This window comes from Panthera uncia (assembly GCF_023721935.1).
Source record: "Panthera uncia isolate 11264 chromosome B3 unlocalized genomic scaffold, Puncia_PCG_1.0 HiC_scaffold_1, whole genome shotgun sequence".
NCBI lineage: Eukaryota > Metazoa > Chordata > Mammalia > Carnivora > Felidae > Panthera > Panthera uncia.
This window is the reverse complement of record NW_026057582.1, coordinates 106845200-106864035: the sequence shown is the minus strand read 5'-3', so window position 1 is coordinate 106864035 and position 18836 is coordinate 106845200. Positions and strand designations below refer to the sequence as shown.

At 40.1% G+C, this 18836-nt stretch overlaps 1 protein-coding gene across 17 annotated transcripts in view; it reads right to left on the bottom strand.

Annotated features, from left to right (window-relative positions):
* The window catches only part of MAP2K5 (mitogen-activated protein kinase kinase 5), a 282473-nt gene that overhangs the window by 112707 nt on the left and 150930 nt on the right, over nucleotides 1-18836 (bottom strand). For all 17 annotated transcript variants that reach the window (XM_049611807.1, XM_049611808.1, XM_049611809.1 and 14 more), the window contains exons 14-15: nucleotides 6471-6544; nucleotides 5456-5506 (exon numbers count right to left, since the gene is read on the bottom strand). In XM_049611807.1, coding sequence (XP_049467764.1) covers nucleotides 5456-5506; nucleotides 6471-6544 — 125 coding nt within the window. The remainder of the gene's footprint in view (nucleotides 1-5455; nucleotides 5507-6470; nucleotides 6545-18836) is intronic.

Genomic DNA, 18836 nt, shown 5'->3' with positions numbered 1-18836 from the left:
AATCTAGAAGTTTTGAGATTTTATCCAATCTACCGTGTCACTTTTAAAACTTGTGATTTGAAGTCTGTATCTGTTGCTCCTGCTGGTTCTTTTTCACATTGCCTTGTTTCCTTGTGCACCTGGTTTTTTGTTCACTACTTGCTAGTTTTTGGTCTTGAAAAAATTTGAGAGATTCTCTGAGGCTTCAGGAAGATGTGCCCGCCTTAAACCAAGTTCTTAGCATGAAGCTCCTTTTCCAACTCAAGTCATGAATACAAACAGTCAGGCTGCAAATCTGTGTCAGTTAGTCTATGGCCACAACTCTCCCCCTTCTCCTTTTCCCCCGGCTTTTCTGCTTGGCTCTGAGAAGCCTTCTCTTTTGTTCCCTGGACTGGGGGAGGAGGAGCAGCTCTGGCTCTGGTTTGCTCTTACACTGAGAGCGAGCCCTTCAGGCTTCCAAGATGATACGGAGAAGATCTCCACGGAGACCTTCTGCATTAGGAGGACGCCCGCATCATCGTTAGCGGTGGTACAGGCAGATGGCTATACCTACTTCGTCAGGCAGAATGAGCTTTGGTGTGCCAGATATTCCGCTTTCCTCTCTGTTGCAGGAGTCCACCTAAAAATTGTTCTAGGAGATTCCCCTCGTCTTTTTAGCTCTTCAAAGCATTTGCGATGGTTTTTAAAGTATTTTACCTAGCATTTTTCAACAGAAGAGTTGGTGCGAATAACCTAACCTGCTGTCACTAGAAACTAGAAGCTGGTGTTCTAATTAAATCTTGACTCTCACTACTTGGCTAACTCCGAGATCCTGGGCTAAAGTTATTCCACCTTTGGTTACCTTATCTGTAAAATGAAGACAATGATAATATGTATGCTTCATGGGGTTGTGTGAAGATTAAATGAATCCATGCAATGTACTGGATTCGATACTTGTCACATGGTGAATGTGACTTCTACAAGTTCCACCTCTGAACACGCCTGTAAATTGTTAGCAGTATTATTTTTTAATGACTTAGGACCTTAAGAAAGCTGCCCTTTTTCCTAGTTATCATTTTCTTACACCATACACTTTAGATTATAGAAGAACGAACTGAGATTGCACATGCAGGGCTAGTTCTTTGAGTTATTTTCTTTTCAATATCTGAGCAGCCTCGCTGACTGTATTTGAGTAATCTGGGGGCCTTCTATGCCCTTCTATGCATTATAAATGCACGTAGGACACTTAACCTAAGAAGTTAAACACTCTGTTTGTAATCAGCGAAAAGTCGTCTTTGGAAGGCAGCTTTCGTGAATGAATTCATTCGTTTCGCAGGGTGTGGAGGCCTGGATACAGAGAATGAGCAGAATAAACACTGCCCCTCTGGAGATCGCAGTCTGGATCGGGAGAGACCGACATAATCTGGACAGAGTGAGGGGCACAGCGGTTAAAAGTACAGTCCCTGTAGACTTGAGTACTTAGGTTTGAACCCTGGTTCTGCCACTCATTAAATGTATGAACTTGAGTAAGTTACTCAACTTCTCTATCTCTGTTTTTCATCTGTACCATGAGAATGATAATATTTACCTGATAGGGTTGTTGTAAGGATCTAAAGCATTAATATACATAAGAGTTTAAAAGAGTGACTGGCACATGCAGCTAAATACTAGCTCTTATTATTTGTCATTACCACTGTATGAATACAAAGTAAGAAAAATGGATGTAAGGGTATCATACTAGCTCATCTCTAACTGTATATTCTCACAACTTATCATTTGTCTTCTACCGCACTTCCTGTCCTCAACTATGTCCCCTTACCTTCTATTTCTAACGTCTCAGCTCAACCCTCCACGGTGATCTCTTCTATAAGTACCCTTTCACATACTGCTTTACATCAAATTTGTACACTGTATGACTTCTTACTCTCTAAATGTATATTTGATACAACGTAAGTCTTTATTACACCACACATAATGTGGCCACATAATAATGCCACACTTCTATTCTTGCCCACATCGTAGGTGGATTTGAGTGGTTCCACCATAACCTGGCTGATGGCATGAAAGTGCTCAGTAAATACTGGTTGATTAACTCAAGGCACTCAGTTTCAGATACAGCTTTCGCTGGCATAGACCAGAGGCTGGCAAATTTTTCCTGTATGTGACCAGAGAGTAAATATTTCTCCCTCTGTGGGCCATATGGTCTCTGCCACAACTGTCACAGGGACTCCACTCTGCCACTGCAGTGCTGAAGCAGCCACAGACAACCCCAAGCAAAAGGTCGTGGCCACGTACCAATACAACTTTTGTTTCTTAGCCAATTTGCTTTAGTTTGAAATACTTATGGATTCACAAGTTGAAAAAATATATACAGGGAAGTTGTGCACACTCACCCATGTTCCCCCGATGGTAGTTTTATAGTACAGTATCATGGTGTATCAGGCAGGGATTAATACCCAGAACAGAATAACAAATGTTATTTCCATCTTTCCCCACTCCCAGCCTCTAATCTCACACCAATTAGGTAAGTACGTGGTCAACGAGAGCCTCCTGAGTTATCAGGCTATCACTCTTTGCTTTCTAGGTATCTTACGCTTTTTACAGCTTGAACCATAAAGCTGATGACTAGAATTCACTCACCCGAGAAGCAAAGCAATTTTAGCTCTGCCAACCTTAGCTAACATTTCATAATTTCAATCCTCACATATTCAATTAACAGATGGATGCATCACACTCATCCATAAACCAAGAGGAAAAAAGGTAATTTCTTTAATGTACACCTGGGAAAGACGACTGTAATCTAGATTTGTACATTCAAACATAACGCAATTTAATTATTAGAGCAATTTAAAGCTACTAAAAACATGACAGGTAGAAAACATGGTGCGTAGATGAGAAGTTGTTTCTTTTCTTTATTTTAGAAAGAGGGAGTGAGCGTGAGCAAGGGAGAAAAGCAGAGAGAGACAGAGAAGAGAGAATCATTAAAAAAAATGTTTTTTATGCTTATTCATTTTTTTTTTAAATTTTTTTTAACGTTTATTTATTTTTGAGACAGAGAGAGACAGAGCATGAACGGGAGAGGGTCAGAGAGAGGGAGACACAGAATCTGAAACAGGCTCCAGGCTCTGAGCTGTCAGCACAGAGCCCGACACGGGGCTCGAACTCACGGACCGCGAGATCATGACCTGAGCCGAAGTCGGCCGCTTAACCGACTGAGCCACCCAGGCGCCCCTATGCTTATTCATTTTTGAAAGACAGAGAGAGACAGAGCACAAGCAGGGGTGGGGTGGTGAGAAAGGGGGACACAGAATCTAAAGCGGGCTCCAGGCTCTGAGCTGTCAGCACCAGGGCCTGATGTGGGGCTTGAACTCATGAAGCACAAGATCATGACCTGAGCCGAAGTCGGATGCTCAACCGACTGAGCCACCCAGGCGCCCCGAGAAAAGAGAATCTTAAGCAGGCTCCATGCTCAGTGTGGAGCCTGACAAAAGGCTTGATCCCACCACTGTGGGATCATGACCTGAGCTGAAACCAAGTCAGACACTCAACCGACTAAGCCACCCAGGTGCCCCAAAAAGTTGTTTCATTTATAATTTTATTCCTTAAAAAAATTTTTTTTTAACATTGATTCTTGAGAGAGAGAGAGAGAACTGAGTAGGGGAAGAGCAGAGAGAAAGGGAGACAGAGACTCTGAAGTGGGCTCTGCAATGTCAGTGCAAAGCCTGACATGGGGCTTGAACCACAAACTGTGAGACCATGACCTGAGCCAAAGTTGGATGCTCAACCAACGGAGCCACCCAGGTGCCCCTATTCATTTTTTTTTTTTTTTAACCACAGCATTCCATATTCTTTCAAAGACTGAAACTATGGGATCTGGTAGGGATTTATTAATGGTTTGGGTTTTTTTTTTTAAAGTTTATTTATTTTGAGAGAGAGAGAGAGAGAGAGAGAGAGAGCGAACACGAGCAGGGGAGGGGCAGAGAGAGAAGGGGTGGGGAGAGAAATCCCAAGCAGGCTCTGCACTGTCAACAGAGTCTGATGTGGGACTCGAATCCACGAACCGCATGATCAGGACCTGAGCTGAAATCAAGAGTCGGACGCTTAACTGACTGAGCCACCCAGGTGCCCCAGGATTTATTAATTGTAAAGGTGGCTCACCAATCTCAGCTAACCTGGTAGCGCCAAGAGGGTGATTATGTTTTATGAAAACAGATACGATGACTTCAGGGGTTAATTTTTTTTTTCACATTACTTAGAAAAATGAGAAAGAATGAATTTTCTTTAAAAACCAAGCAGAACAAACATTAACTATTCTGGTATTTCAATATAAAAAAAATGGTTTGTACTGTTCTGAGGAGGAGATTCAGAGTAATATCTTTTTATTATCAAGACAATATATGAACTGAGAGTAAGATCCAGGTTTCCATCCAACTAATGTGTTTAACGTCATATAAAGACCATGGGGTTGGGGCACCTGGGTGGCTCAGTCGGTTAAGCGTCCGACTTCAGCTCAGGTCATCATCTCAAGGCTCGTGGATTCGAGCCCCATCTCAGGCTCTGCACTGACAGCTTAGAGCCTGGAGCCTGCTTCAGATTCTGTGTCTTTCTCTCTCTCTCTCTGTTCCTCCCCCACTTGCATTCTGTCTCTCTCTCTCTCTCTCAAAAATAAACATTAAAAAAAAAAAGACTATGGGAAGTAAAACAGACTAAATAAATCTAGAATCCTCATTAAAAAAAAAAATGACCTTAAGGTGTTAAAACAAAACTTGGCTCCAAAATGATACTAGATAACCTTCCTGCTTGTTTCTCCACTCACTCTTGAAATGATTGTGGAAACTAATTACAGCATTTGTGCCCCCCAAACTTCCCTTAGTTAAAAGGTAGGAAAAGGTCTAAGTCAAGTCCAGCTTGGGTCTTTGAAACAGCTCTATGCTTCTAATTTTTATACTTGGTAAATTTATTTCAGAAGAGTTAATAAATTATCTTATGACAGGAATGAACCCAAGTAAACAGAATATAGGTGTATAAGTTCGAAAAAGAATTTCCTGCTAAACCTTTACATTCAGAGATCCATAAGTAAGAGCTGATCACATCAATAATTTAATTCTGATCCAGTGACAAAGCATGTTTGTATTTCTGGAAAAAACAGCCAATCTTATTGACTGACATTTTGGGATACTTGAGGGTTAATTAAATAAGCAATGTGGCAAAGCGGCCAATGTGCTGTAAGGTGCAATTTTTCTGTAGGATAAAACTTCAAAAGCAATTTCACCCTCGAACCAACTAGTTAAGTCAACTAAACAGATAAGTTGGTAGCTCCTGGATAAAATCTAATGCCTTTTAGAAAGACTTAAAAATCAGATCATGACTGGATTGACTTTGTAATTTATGATCTGTTAGGATAAAGCTGTGGAATTAATTCAAGAATTCTACATTACCAAGTACATAAAGATAAAGATGTTGGTTTTAAATGTTATTTTTGCATAAGTTTACTTACCGCCATATAAGCATTTGTTCCAACATACGTCTTGGCTATAGAATTCACCAGCTATGAGACAAAACAGTCTGTTAGAACAATATAAAGATAATGTGGAAATAAAATGGGCAATTATTCCTCATTTAACCTACAATCATCATTTCTATAAATCAACTAAAAATTATGTAAAAGGGAACAAATTTATCTACAAAGGCATTAAAAATGATTAAATCTCTCTTTTCTTTTGAATGTGATTTCCAATTTAAACAAGCACAGCATTACAGTTTATAGCAGATAACCTTAAACAATTCACTTAAGCAGGATGCTTATCGCTTTAGTACCCCAAACCCGCCTGATATAAAAAGTCAATTTGAAGTAGAATTTGAACACACTCATTTTTCAGTCAGATGGCTCAAGATGTGAATGGCGCCCATGCATTGCTAGAATGAAACGGGCACTAAATACGCTGGAGGGATAACAGACTTTGACAACTCATAATACAACGATGACCTTCGCTTTGGTCTTCGTGTTTGGCTGGGAGTAAAGGTGGCTGCAATTCAAATCAACATCACAGCACGCTCGTGGGTCACTATCACCGGGGTTCTCAGGGGAGGCCCAAAATGGAAATTAATTAAAATTTGTGCTGCACATTGTAATGGCCCTCCACTATTGTTCCTCCCAATATTAATTTTTATTGTGGGCCAGTTGGGCTCCCCAGGCACAGCTCCCACTCTGCCCTCCCTTTTGTCTGGTCAAAACGCTTTCATATCAAAGCTGCATCTCAATGAAGTTTGCTATTCGTAAGTAGTAATTACAATATCAGCAGTTTTTACTGTCATTAAACAATGAACAATCATATTCTGATGAAGGAAACTCGCTCGGAGATTAAAAATGAATAACACGCTCCCAGCCGAGGAGAAGATGCAGAGTTCTGTTTGTCTGGCAGTGAGGTGATTTTTCAATCCGAAGAGCAGACTGAAAATAAAAAGTGAATGTTGCAGACAGGAGAGCAGATTGGGAGGAAAAAGGGACCTACCTGAGTGCTAACTCCAAAATCACACAGCTTGACCTGTCCTCTTGTGTTTACTAGCATATTGGAGGGCTTCACATCTAGAAGGGGACCAAAAAAGTCCATATAACTAAGTCTGTATCTACAGTGCACGTTTAAAAAAAGCACACATACACACCATACCATATTGCAGAAATGACATCATCTGTTCAACCCGGAATTCTAATCACAAATTTAATGCAAAGCATTTTATCTGGAGGCAAAATGTAAGGTCCTAACTCCTTCACTTCCAACCATTTCTGGTTTCTATGGAAGCAAGGGTTTATTTCAAGTGAAAGTCAAATAAAATCTTGGCTTCCAACAACAGTAAATACATCCATCATCCTATCCCCAGGCTTTCAGGAAAAGTAGGTAGATAAGAAAATGTAATCTTGCAAAGAATTTGCACAAAAAGGTTTGGCTTTGCTGTTGATGTGAAACTACTCCTCCCATCTAAGAAGCAGTAAGGCCAACGGGAAGCCAATGAGAAAAAAAATCATTCATATGTTGCTGGTAACGGGACATATCTATATGAAACAATGACAAAATGAATGCACTATTGCTATCTCCTGGTTTTATGTGACAAATGCTACTTCAGATAACACTCAGAAATTGGTCTAAAGGCGAGGGTAGATGTGTGTGCATATATGCACTTACTGATCATGGTTTCATTTCTCCTTCTCTCCCCTTACATCACTTTTGACTGCTGTTATAGTTAACAAAAGAATTGACATAGCTTTTGCCAAGGCAGTCAGTTGCTAAATAATAACACAAAGGGTTTCTGTGAAGCATTGTCAGTGACAACAATGAGCCATTTCAGGAATTCCGGGAGCCCACAAAAACCATCCAAGCAGGATAAGAGCACACCACTGTTGACGGTACAGAATAGCACCTGCTTCAACATTTCATCTTCAACTGCGAAAGTGGTCTGGAACAGACAACTTGTTATATTTAATACAGCATACAACCTGCATTACCCCAAAACTGAACAAGAGACTCAACTTTTTATGTAACATTTTTAAAAGACATGTGAGTATTCTCACCCCAAGCCTTCACTTTGCAAAAGAGTACCCTAACAAAGTATCCTGCCAACAGTAGGTACTTAATCCAAACTTCAAGTTCAAACTCAGTAAACAATTACTGAACTCTACTTCCTATGTGACAGGCAATGTGCCAGGCACTTTCTCATACATGTGCTCATTTGGTGTCACTTGGCTGACACTAGAATGTAAATGGCATGAAGGCAGGGACTTTGTTTCTTTTAGTGACTACTATATTCCCAGCCCCTAGAAGAGTTTCAGGCATATAGCAAGTGCTTAATAAATACTTGTTGAATGGATGAGAGAATAAACGAATGGAAACCATAAACACAAAGCATTATTTTATGCTGATGATTCTATTTCAGTGATCAGGGTTAGCTATAGAACATGTCTCTGTCGCATGACCTTCATACAAGACATACTATGTACTATCTTTAGAGGCACTCTATGAAAACAAGTTAGCATGCCTACGGCTGGTATAGGTTCTTTTCCCAACTAGTCTTTCTGCCTCTAACCTTCCTCAATTTGAACATAAATCTTACACACCATCGTATTAAATATCCACTTTTACTACATCATTTCTCTTCTTGGTGAGGAAGTAAAATATTCCCTGACCTCCCCCGCCAGCCTGAATGTGAACTCCTAGTTAGCATAATACATACACATTACAGCACCATTAGACATTCAATAAATGTTTGGTGAACTGAAAGAAATGTTAGACTCCACATATGCGGGTCTTATTTTCCAAATCCAATTCTCATTACAGGCACTCAACTTAGAATATTTTTCTTTTGGACAACCTACTCTTTTATATATTGACATCTTTAAACCCCTCTTAAGCTGCCACATCAGATGGAGACAGTTAATGAACAAATATTTTGAGCTCCTGGAAGACGGAGCTGCCTGGAAATCATGAGGTATGCCAAAATTAACAAATCTTTAGCTTTAATCAGATACAGTTTTGACTTAAGTGGATCAATAGAGAGAGAAACAATAAAACAAGAGAACTGCTAGATTATACTCTAAAAGGCAGGTGTAAATAAGAACTTCATTGCATTTTTCAGCTAAGGACATCATTTTAAACTTACATTCCAGCCTGCTCTATGACTTTTGCACGTTCACCTCTCAGCCTAGTTCTCAGGAACACTTTATATGTGAAAGCAGTAAACACCAGTCATCCTCATGTCAAGCTTTGTACTCCACCTGACCATTTTAATCATTGTCTCGATAGAAACAAAACCCTCCATCACCAAGCCTTTGTTCATGCTGCGTGTTCCCCTCTCCCTTCCGCTCCCAAGTTGAGAAATCCTTCCTCGATATGTCCTGACTGAATCTTGCCCATATTTCAACGCAAGAACCCTCCTCTCTCCCTGTTGCCTTGACTACTCAGGTCAACAAAGTCATGGCTTCCTCTGAACTGCTAATGCACTGACTGTCTGTGCCATTTGTTTGGAACTAAGCATGTGACACTGTTTGACTCGTAGTTATTTACCATATTTACTGGTGGAGGTGTCACCACCCCAAGTAAGAAGTTCACAGGGTAGGAAAAATGCTTCACACATCCTTGTGTGCATCCCTTCCGACAACAGTGTCTTGATCACTGGTTAATGGCTTGTTAAACAATATACTAAATTTGCTAAGTACTCCCCTCACACTAATATCTGGAGACATCGCTTGAACACAACAGACTCCTTTAAACAAAACCAATGGATGTAGGATAGGAGGCAGAGGATCTGTGTTTTGGTCTTTCTGGCCCTGCCACAAACTTGGCATGTGCATTTCACCAGGCAGGTGACGTTTTAATTTCTACCACTATAGGGAAATAGTAATAGCCATTCTGCCAATCTTAAAGAACTGTGGGGACTGGATGAGATAATAAATAAACTGCACCCCCCCCACCCAAAGGAATGTAAAACTGCTTTTAAACTGTCAAATATTCCATAAATACAAGGTACTATTATCCATTGGTAATCAACCGAACTGTTATACAACAACAAGTGGGGTATTTTGACATATTTAGGAAATAGCTTGTTGTTACTGCAGCAAGTTTTACCTGTATTTGAGTAAATGCTAGCTGAAAGAAGGTAATTCCCAAAGTGTAGTAAGTAGAACTATAAAACCAATTTAATGTTTATGAGGATGCATTCTGGTCAGATCATGTGCACACATTCTTCAACAAGGCTACTGGTCTCTCTGTATTTGTGCTTGCCTATTACAGTCTGTGTTAAACACAGCAACCAAAGTGATCCATTTATTATTTTTTTAATTAAAAAACAATTTTTAATGATACTTTTAAAACTAAATCACCCCATGTCACTTCTCTGCCTAAAACCTAAAAGGGCTTCCTACCTCAACACAAAACACGGCCCTACAATCCTCATGATAGTCTCTGAGGCTGTCTCTGAGCTGGTCCCCACTAACTCTGTGCTCATACCCTTCCTATTCCTCTCTCTGCCCAAGCTGCTTCCTTTCACTGGCCTCCTTGCTAGACCTGTTACTGCTTTGGGGCTCTATCTCCCTGGAATACTCTGATCCCATACATATACATGTGCATAGCTTGCTCCTTCATTTCCTTTAGGTTTTTAACTCACATGTAAAGAAGCCTTCCCCAGTCACCCAGTATGAACAGCAATCTCTTCCCACCCCAGACATATATGTAAATCTGTTTCTCAGTCCCTCCGTCTCAAAGGGAACCTACACAAACTCAGAGAGTAGATGTTTGGTCACTACTATACCTAGACTGGTGTCTGGTACTGACAAGAAATGACAGTTGTTGAACAAATGGTGAATGAATGATATCACTACTAAACAGATGGACAAACGTGCCCATCCAGAGAACTTGGCCTGAGAAGGAGCTAATCTTCTCCCACCTAATGGCATATACATTTCACTACTAATGAATACATTTTTAAATGACATTTTTCATTCTGGAAAGAATCCACAGTTGTTCAAAAACACTTATTCAACAAGTATTGACTGACACCTTAACAAGTGTCTGATATGGTAAGTGATGTGGAGAGAAAATGAGTCAGACCCTATCTGTGCCCTTCAGGCCAGTGCAGACTGAAGACCTGTTGGTATATTCTTTTACCAAAATAGAGCACATGAGAGTTCAGGATAACCACACTGCTTATGTATAATCTAAATGGGATTCTCCTCCTGAACAACTGGTATGCTTCCTATAATAAAAACAATGATAATTATATAACTAAAGAGCTCCCAAGCTTGGCTGTGCATAAAACCCCCCACAAAACTGAAAAAACAAACAAACAAACAAACAAACCCACAAACAAACCACAAAATTCCAAAACCAACTTTTTTGAGTTTCACCTCAGATCTACTGAATCAGAAATCAATCTAACACAGCCTGGTCTTCAGACCAGCATTTAGAAAAGACTAACATAACTTGCTATATTGCTTCCAACTTATCTGCTATACAGTTAAGAATATCTGAAGAGAAATTTCTTCTCTACTTTTAAAAATCGATTTTATTCATTAAAAAAACAATTTTATTGCAATCATTTTGAACTCTGAGTGTGACAAATGTAAACATCCACGTATCCACACCACAATCAAGATATGAAACATTTATGTCGCCCCAAAAATTTCCCTGAGCCCCTTTATAGTCAACTCCTCTCTGACCCCTGGCAACCACTAACTGGTTACTGTTGTTATAGTTTTGCCTTTTCTACATACATTATAAATCCCATAATATGCTGGTTACTGTTTAGATGGTATATCTGTCATTAACATTCAAAGTTGATATGCTGCAGACAGTACACAGTTGGGTCTTGCTTTTTTAACTACATGACAATTTGTGCTTTTAATTGGAAAATTTAGACCATTTACATTTAATGTAATTATTGATATGGTTGAGTTCAACCTTACCATCTCACTATTTGTCCCATCTGTTCTTAGTTTCTTTTTTCTTGTCTCCTTGCTTTTTTTTTGGATTATTTGTGTGTGTGTGTGTGTGTGTGTGTGTGTGTGTGTGTGTGCACGTGCACGTGCACGTAAAATGAATCCACTGATCTCTACCATGGGCTTATAAGCCAGAGGCTGGCAACCTTTTCTATAAAAAAACATATTTCAGGCTTTGAAGGCCATATGGTTTTTGTTATAACTACTACTCAATTTTGCTATAGTGTAAAAGCAATCATAGGCAAAACATAAACTAATGGGCATGGCTGTGTTCCAATAAAATTTTGTTTATAAAAACAGGCAGTGAGCCAAATAGCCTGCAGGCTAAAGTTTGCCAGCCCCTGTTTGAAGCTTTTTTTTTTTTTTACAGCTGCTCTAGAATTTGCAGAATGTTTAACTTCTCACAGTATACTTTCAAGTAATATTTGGATATTTCATTTGTAATGTAAGAACTTACAACAATACTTTCATTTTTTCCTTCCATCCTTTGTGTACTGTTACATATCTTTTTTCTACATGTTATAAGTTCCACAATATACTCTTTATTTTTGCTTTAATCTTTTAAAGACATTTAAAATTGATTAAAAAGTCTTTTATAATATCTACATGTTTACCATTTCTAATGCTATTTATTACTTTGTGTAGGCCTAATCATGCATTTGATACCATTTTTGTTCTGCCTCAATAACTTCAACATTTTTTTATAATGTTGGTCTACTGGCAATAAATAAAAAATTTTCTCTTCTTTTTTGCCTAGAGAAGTCTTATTTGTTCATTTTGAAATGTATATTTAGTAAACAGAACTCTGGATTGATAGGGTTCCCATCCCTAAACATTTTCAGGGTGTCCTTCCATTATCTTCTGGTTTGCATAGCTTCAGACAAGAAGTCTGCTGTCATTCTTATTTTATTTTATTTTTGTTCTACTTGTTTTCTCTGAATTATTTTAAAGATTTTTTAAATCACTGGTTTTTAAATTTTTTATTTTGTTGCATTTTGGTATGGTTTTGTGTTTATCCTGGTTAGGGTTTGCTGAACTTCTTAGATCTATGGGTTTATGGGTTTCATCAAATTTACAAAATCTGGAGTCTATTTTTTCAAGTTATTTGTTGTTCCTTTTTTTCTCTCCTTTCCTTCTGAGACTTGAGACTCCGTTACACATATATCCTAGATTTCCTGATACTGTCACAAAGGTCACTGAGCCTGTGCTAATTTTGTTTTTTTGTTTTTTTTTGTTTTTTGGTCTTTTTTGCTCTTTTGTTTTTTTGTTTTTAGTAATTTTGGATAATTTCTGTATTTCTAACATCAAGATCACTGATCGCTTTTTTCTGTGTGTCTAATCCACTGTTAAGTCCATCAAGTGAAATTTCTATTTTAGATATTTATTTTTCATCTCTAGATGCTCCGTTTGATTCTTTATGACTTCCATTTCTCTCCTCATAATGCTCATGTTTCCCTTGAGATCCTTGAAAATACTTATAACATTTATAGTAACTGTTCTAAAGTCCTTGTCTGCTCAGTCCATTATCTAAGAGTGTGGGGGTGAGGGGTGCTGTTTACATTAATTTTTTTCCCTCCTGGTTATGATCTTTCATCCATTATCAGAAAAATTCTTTGTTGTCAGAAGATGGCGGCGTAGGAGGACGCGGGGCTCACAGCGCGTCCTGCCGATCACTTAGATTCCACCTACACCTGCCTAAAGAACCCAGAAAACCACCAGAGGATTAGCAGAAGGGAGTCTCCGGAGTCAAGCGCAGACTAGAGGCCCACGGAAGAGGGTAGGAAGGGCGGCGAGGCGGTGCGCGCTCCACGGACTGGCGGGAGGGAGCCGGGGCGGAAGGGCGGCTCGCCGGCCAAGCGGAGCCCCCGAGTCTGGCTGGCAAAAGCGGAGGGGCCGGACGGACTGTGTTCCGACAGCAAGCGCGACTTAGCGTCTGGGAGGTCATAAGTTAACAGCTCTGCTCGGAAAGCGGGAAGGCGGGAGGACAAAGGGAGGGAGAGCTGCTGAGCCCCCGGACGACAGAGCTCAGTTTGGTGGGGAACAAAGGCGCTCGCCAGCGCCATCTCCCCCGCCCATCCCCCAGCCAAAATCCCAAAGAGAACCAGTTCCTGCCAGGGAACTTGCTCGCTCCGCGCAAACACCCAACTCTGTGCTTCTGCGGAGCCAAACCTCCGGCAGCGGATCTGACTCCCTCCCGCTGCCACAGGGCCCCTCCTGAAGTGGATCACCTAAGGAGAAGCGAGCTAAGCCTGCCCCTCCAACCCCCGTGCACCTTGCCTACCCACCCCAGCTAATACGCCAGATCCCCAGCAACACAAGCCTGGCAGTGTGCAAGTAGCCCAGACGGGACACGCCACCCCACAGTGAATCCCGCCCCTAGGAGAGGGGAAGAGAAGGCACACACCAGTCTGACTGTGGCCCCAGCGGTGGGCTGGGGGCAGACATCGGGTCGGGCTGCGGCCCGCCCACTAACTCCAGTTATACACCACAGCACAGGGGAAGTGCCCTGCAGGTCCTCACCACGCCAGGGACTCTCCAAAATGACCAAACGGAAGAATTCCCCTCAGAAGAATCTCCAGGAAATAACAACAGCTAATGAACTGATCAAAAAGGATTTAAATAATATAACAGAAAGTGAATTTAGAATAATAGTCATAAAATTAATCGCTGGGCTTGAAAACAGTATACAGGACAGCAGAGAATCTCTTGCCACAAAGATCGAGGGACTAAGGAACAGTCACGAGGAGCTGAAAAACGCTTTAAACGAAATGCAAAACAAAATGGAAACCACGATGGCTCGGCTTGAAGAGGCAGAGGAGAGAATAGGTGAACTAGAAGATAAAGTTATGGAGAAAGAGGAAGCTGAAAGAAAGAGAGATAAAAAAATCCAGGAGTATGAGGGGAAAATTAGAGAACTAAGTGATACACTAAAAAAAAATAATATACGCATAATTGGTATCCCAGAGGAGGAAGAGAGATGGAAAGGTGCTGAAGGGGTACTTGAACAAATTATAGCTGAGAACTTCCCTGAACTGGGGAAGGAAAAAGGCATTGAAATCCAAGAGGCACAGAGAACTCCCTTCAGACGTAACTTGAATCGATCTTCTGCACGACATATCATAGTGAAACTGGCAAAATACAAGGATAAAGAGAAAATTCTGAAAGCAGCAAGGGATAAACGTGCCCTCACATATAAAGGGAGACCTATAAGACTCGTGACTGATCTCTCCTTTGAAACTTGGCAGGCCAGAAAGGCTTGGCACGATATCTACAGTGTGCTAAACAGAAAAAATATGCAGCCGAGAATCCTTTATCCAGCAAGTCTGTCATTTAGAATAGAAGGAGAGATAAAGGTCTTCCCAAACAAACAAAAACTGAAGGAATTTGTCACCACGAAACCAGCCCTACAAGAGATCCTAAGGGGGATCCTGTGAGACAAAGTACCAGAGACATCACTACAAGCATAAAACATACAGACATCACAATGACTCTAAACCCATATCTTTCTATAATAACACTGAATGTAAATGGATTAAATGCGCCAACTAAAAGACATAGGGTATCAGAATGGATAAAAAAACAAGACCCATCTATTTGCTGTCTACAAGAGACTCATTTTAGATCTGAGGACACCTTTAGATTGAGAGTGAGGGGATGGAGAACTATTTATCATGCTCCTGGAAGCCAAAAGAAAGCTGGAGTAGCCATACTTATATCAGACAAACTAGACTTTAAATTAAAGGCTGTAACAAGAGATGAAGAAGGGCATTATATAATAATCACAGGGTCTATCCACCAGGAAGAGCTAACTATTATAAATGTCTATGCGCCAAATACCCGAGCCCCCAGATCTATAAAACAATTACTCATAAACATAAGCAACCTTATTGATAAGAATGTGGTCATTGCAGGGGACTTTAACACCCCACTTACAGAAATGGATAGATCATCTAGACACACAGTCGATAAAGAAACAAGGGCCCTGAATGATACATTGGATCAGATGGACTTGACAGATATATTTAGAACTCTGCATCCCAAAGCAACAGAATATACTTTCTTCTCGAGTGCACATGGAACATTCTCCAAGATAGATCATATACTGGGTCACAAAACAGCCCTTCATAAGTTTACAAGAATTGAAATTATACCATGCATACTTTCAGACCACAATGCTATGAAGCTTGAAATCAACCACAGGAAAAAGTCTGGAAAACCTCCAAAAGCATGGAGGTTAAAGAACACCCTACTAACGAATGAGTGGGTCAACCAGGCAATTAGAGAAGAAATTAAAAAATATATGGAAACAAACGAAAATGAAAATACAACAATCCAAACGCTTTGGGATGCAGCGAAGGCAGTCCTGAGAGGAAAATACATTGCAATCCAGGCCTATCTCAAGAAACAAGAAAAATCCCAAATACAAAATCTAACAGCACACCTAAAGGAAATAGAAGCAGAACAGCAAAGGCAGCCTAAACCCAGCAGAAGAAGAGAAATAATAAAGATCAGAGCAGAAATAAACAATATAGAATCTAAAAAAACTGTAGAGCAGATCAACGAAACCAAGAGTTGGTTTTTTGAAAAAATAAACAAAATTGACAAACCTCTAGCCAGGCTTCTCAAAAAGAAAAGGGAGATGACCCAAATAGATAAAATCATGAATGAAAATGGAATTATTACAACCAATCCCTCAGAGATACAAACAATTATCAGGGAATACTATGAAAAATTATATGCCAACAAATTGGACAACCTGGAAGAAATGGACAAATTCCTAAACACCCACACTCTTCCAAAACTCAATCAGGAGGAAATAGAAAGCTTGAACGGACCCATAACCAGCGAAGAAATCGAATCGGTTATCAAAAATCTCCCAACAAATAAGAGTCCAGGACCAGATGGCTTCCCAGGGGAGTTCTACCAGACGTTTAAAGCAGAGATAATACCTATCCTTCTCAAGCTATTCCAAGAAATAGAAAGGGAAGGAAAACTTCCAGACTCATTCTATGAAGCCAGTATTACTTTGATTCCTAAACCAGACAGAGACCCAGTAAAAAAAGAGAACTACAGGCCAATATCCCTGATGAATATGGATGCAAAAATTCTCAATAAGATACTAGCAAATCGAATTCAACAGCATATAAAAAGAATTATTCACCATGATCAAGTGGGATTCATTCCTGGGATGCAGGGCTGGTTCAACATTCGCAAATTGATCAACGTGATACATCACATTAACAAAAAAAAAGAGAAGAACCATATGATCCTGTCAATCGATGCAGAAAAGGCCTTTGACAAAATCCAGCACCCTTTCTTAATAAAAACCTTGAGAAAGTCGGGATAGAAGGAACATACTTAAAGATCATAAAAGCCATTTATGAAAAGCCCACAGCTAACATCATCCTCAACGGGGAAAAACTGAGAGCTTTTTCCCTGAGATCAGGAACACGACAGGGATGCCCACTCTCACCGCTGTTGTTTAACATAGTGCTGGAAGTTCTAGCATCAGCAATCAGACAACAAAAGGAAATCAAAGGCATCAAAATTGGCAAAGATGAAGTCAAGCTTTCGCTTTTTGCAGATGACATGATATTATACATGGAAAATCCGATAGACTCCACCAAAAGTCTGCTAGAACTGATACATGAATTCAGCAAAGTTGCAGGATACAAAATCAATGTACAGAAATCAGTTGCATTCTTATACACTAACAATGAAGCAACAGAAAGACAAATAAAGAAACTGATCCCATTCACAATTGCACCAAGAAGCATAAAATACCTAGGAATAAATCTAACCAAAGATGTAAAAGATCTGTATGCTGAAAACTATAGAAAGCTTATGAAGGTAATTGAAGAAGATATAAAGAAATGGAAAGACATTCCCTGCTCATGGATTGGAAGAATAAATATTGTCAAAATGTCAATACTACCCAAAGCTATCTACACATTCAATGCAATCCCAATCAAAATTGCACCAGCATTCTTCTCGAAACTAGAACAAGCAATCCTAAAATTCATATGGAACCACAGAAGGCCCCGAATAGCCAAAGTAATTTTGAAGAAGAAGACCAAAGCAGGAGGCATCACAATCCCAGACTTTAGCCTCTACTACAAAGCTGTCATCATCAAGACAGCATGGTATTGGCATAAAAACAGACACATAGACCAATGGAATAGAATAGAAACCCCAGAACTAGACCCACAAACGTATGGCCAACTCATCTTTGACAAAGCAGGAAAGAACATCCAATGGAAAAAAGACAGTCTCTTTAACAAATGGTGCTGGGAGAACTGGACAGCAACATGCAGAAGGTTGAAACTAGACCACTTTCTCACACCATTCACAAAAATAAACTCAAAATGGATAAAGGACCTGAATGTGAGACAGGAAACCATCAAAACCTTAGAGGAGAAAGCAGGAAAAGACCTCTCTGACCTCAGCCGTAGCAATCTCTTACTCGGCACATCCCCAAAGGCAAGGGAATTAAAAGCAAAAGTGAATTACTGGGACCTTATGAAGATAAAAAGCTTCTGCACAGCAAAGGAAACAACCAACAAAACTAAAAGGCAACCAACGGAATGGGAAAAGATATTTGCAAATGACACATCGGACAAAGGGCTAGTTTCCAAAATCTATAAAGAGCTCATCAAACTCCACACCCGAAAAACAAATAACCCAGTGAAGAAATGGGCAGAAAACATGAATAGACACTTCTCTAAAGAAGACATCCAGATGGCCAACAGGCACATGAAAAGATGTTCAACATCGCTCCTTATCAGGGAAATACAAATCAAAACCACACTCAGATACCACCTCACGCCAGTCAGAGTGGCCAAAATGAAGAAATCAGGAGACTATAGATGCTGGAGAGGATGTGGAGAAACAGGAACCCTCTTGCACTGTTGGTGGGAATGCAAATTGGTGCAGCCGCTCTGGAAAGCAGTGTGGAGGTTCCTCCGAAAATTAAAAATAGACCTACCCTATGACCCAGCAATAGCACTGCTAGGAATTTATCCAAGGGATACAGGAGTACTGATGCATAGGGGCACCTGTACCCCAATGTTTATAGCGGCACTCTCAACAATAGCCAAATTATGGAAAGAGCCTAAATGTCCATCAACTGATGAATGGATAAAGAAATTGTGGTTTATATACACAATGGAATACTACGTGGCAATGAGAAAAAATGAAATATGGCCTTTTGTAGCAACATGGATGGAACTGGAGAGTGTGATGCTAAGTGAAATAAGCCATACAGAGAAAGACAGATACCATATGGTTTCACTCTTATGTGGATCCTGAGAAACATAACAGAAACCCATGGGGGAGGGGAAGGAAAAAAAAGGAAAAAAAAAAAAAAAAAAGAGGTTAGAGGGGGAGAGAGCCA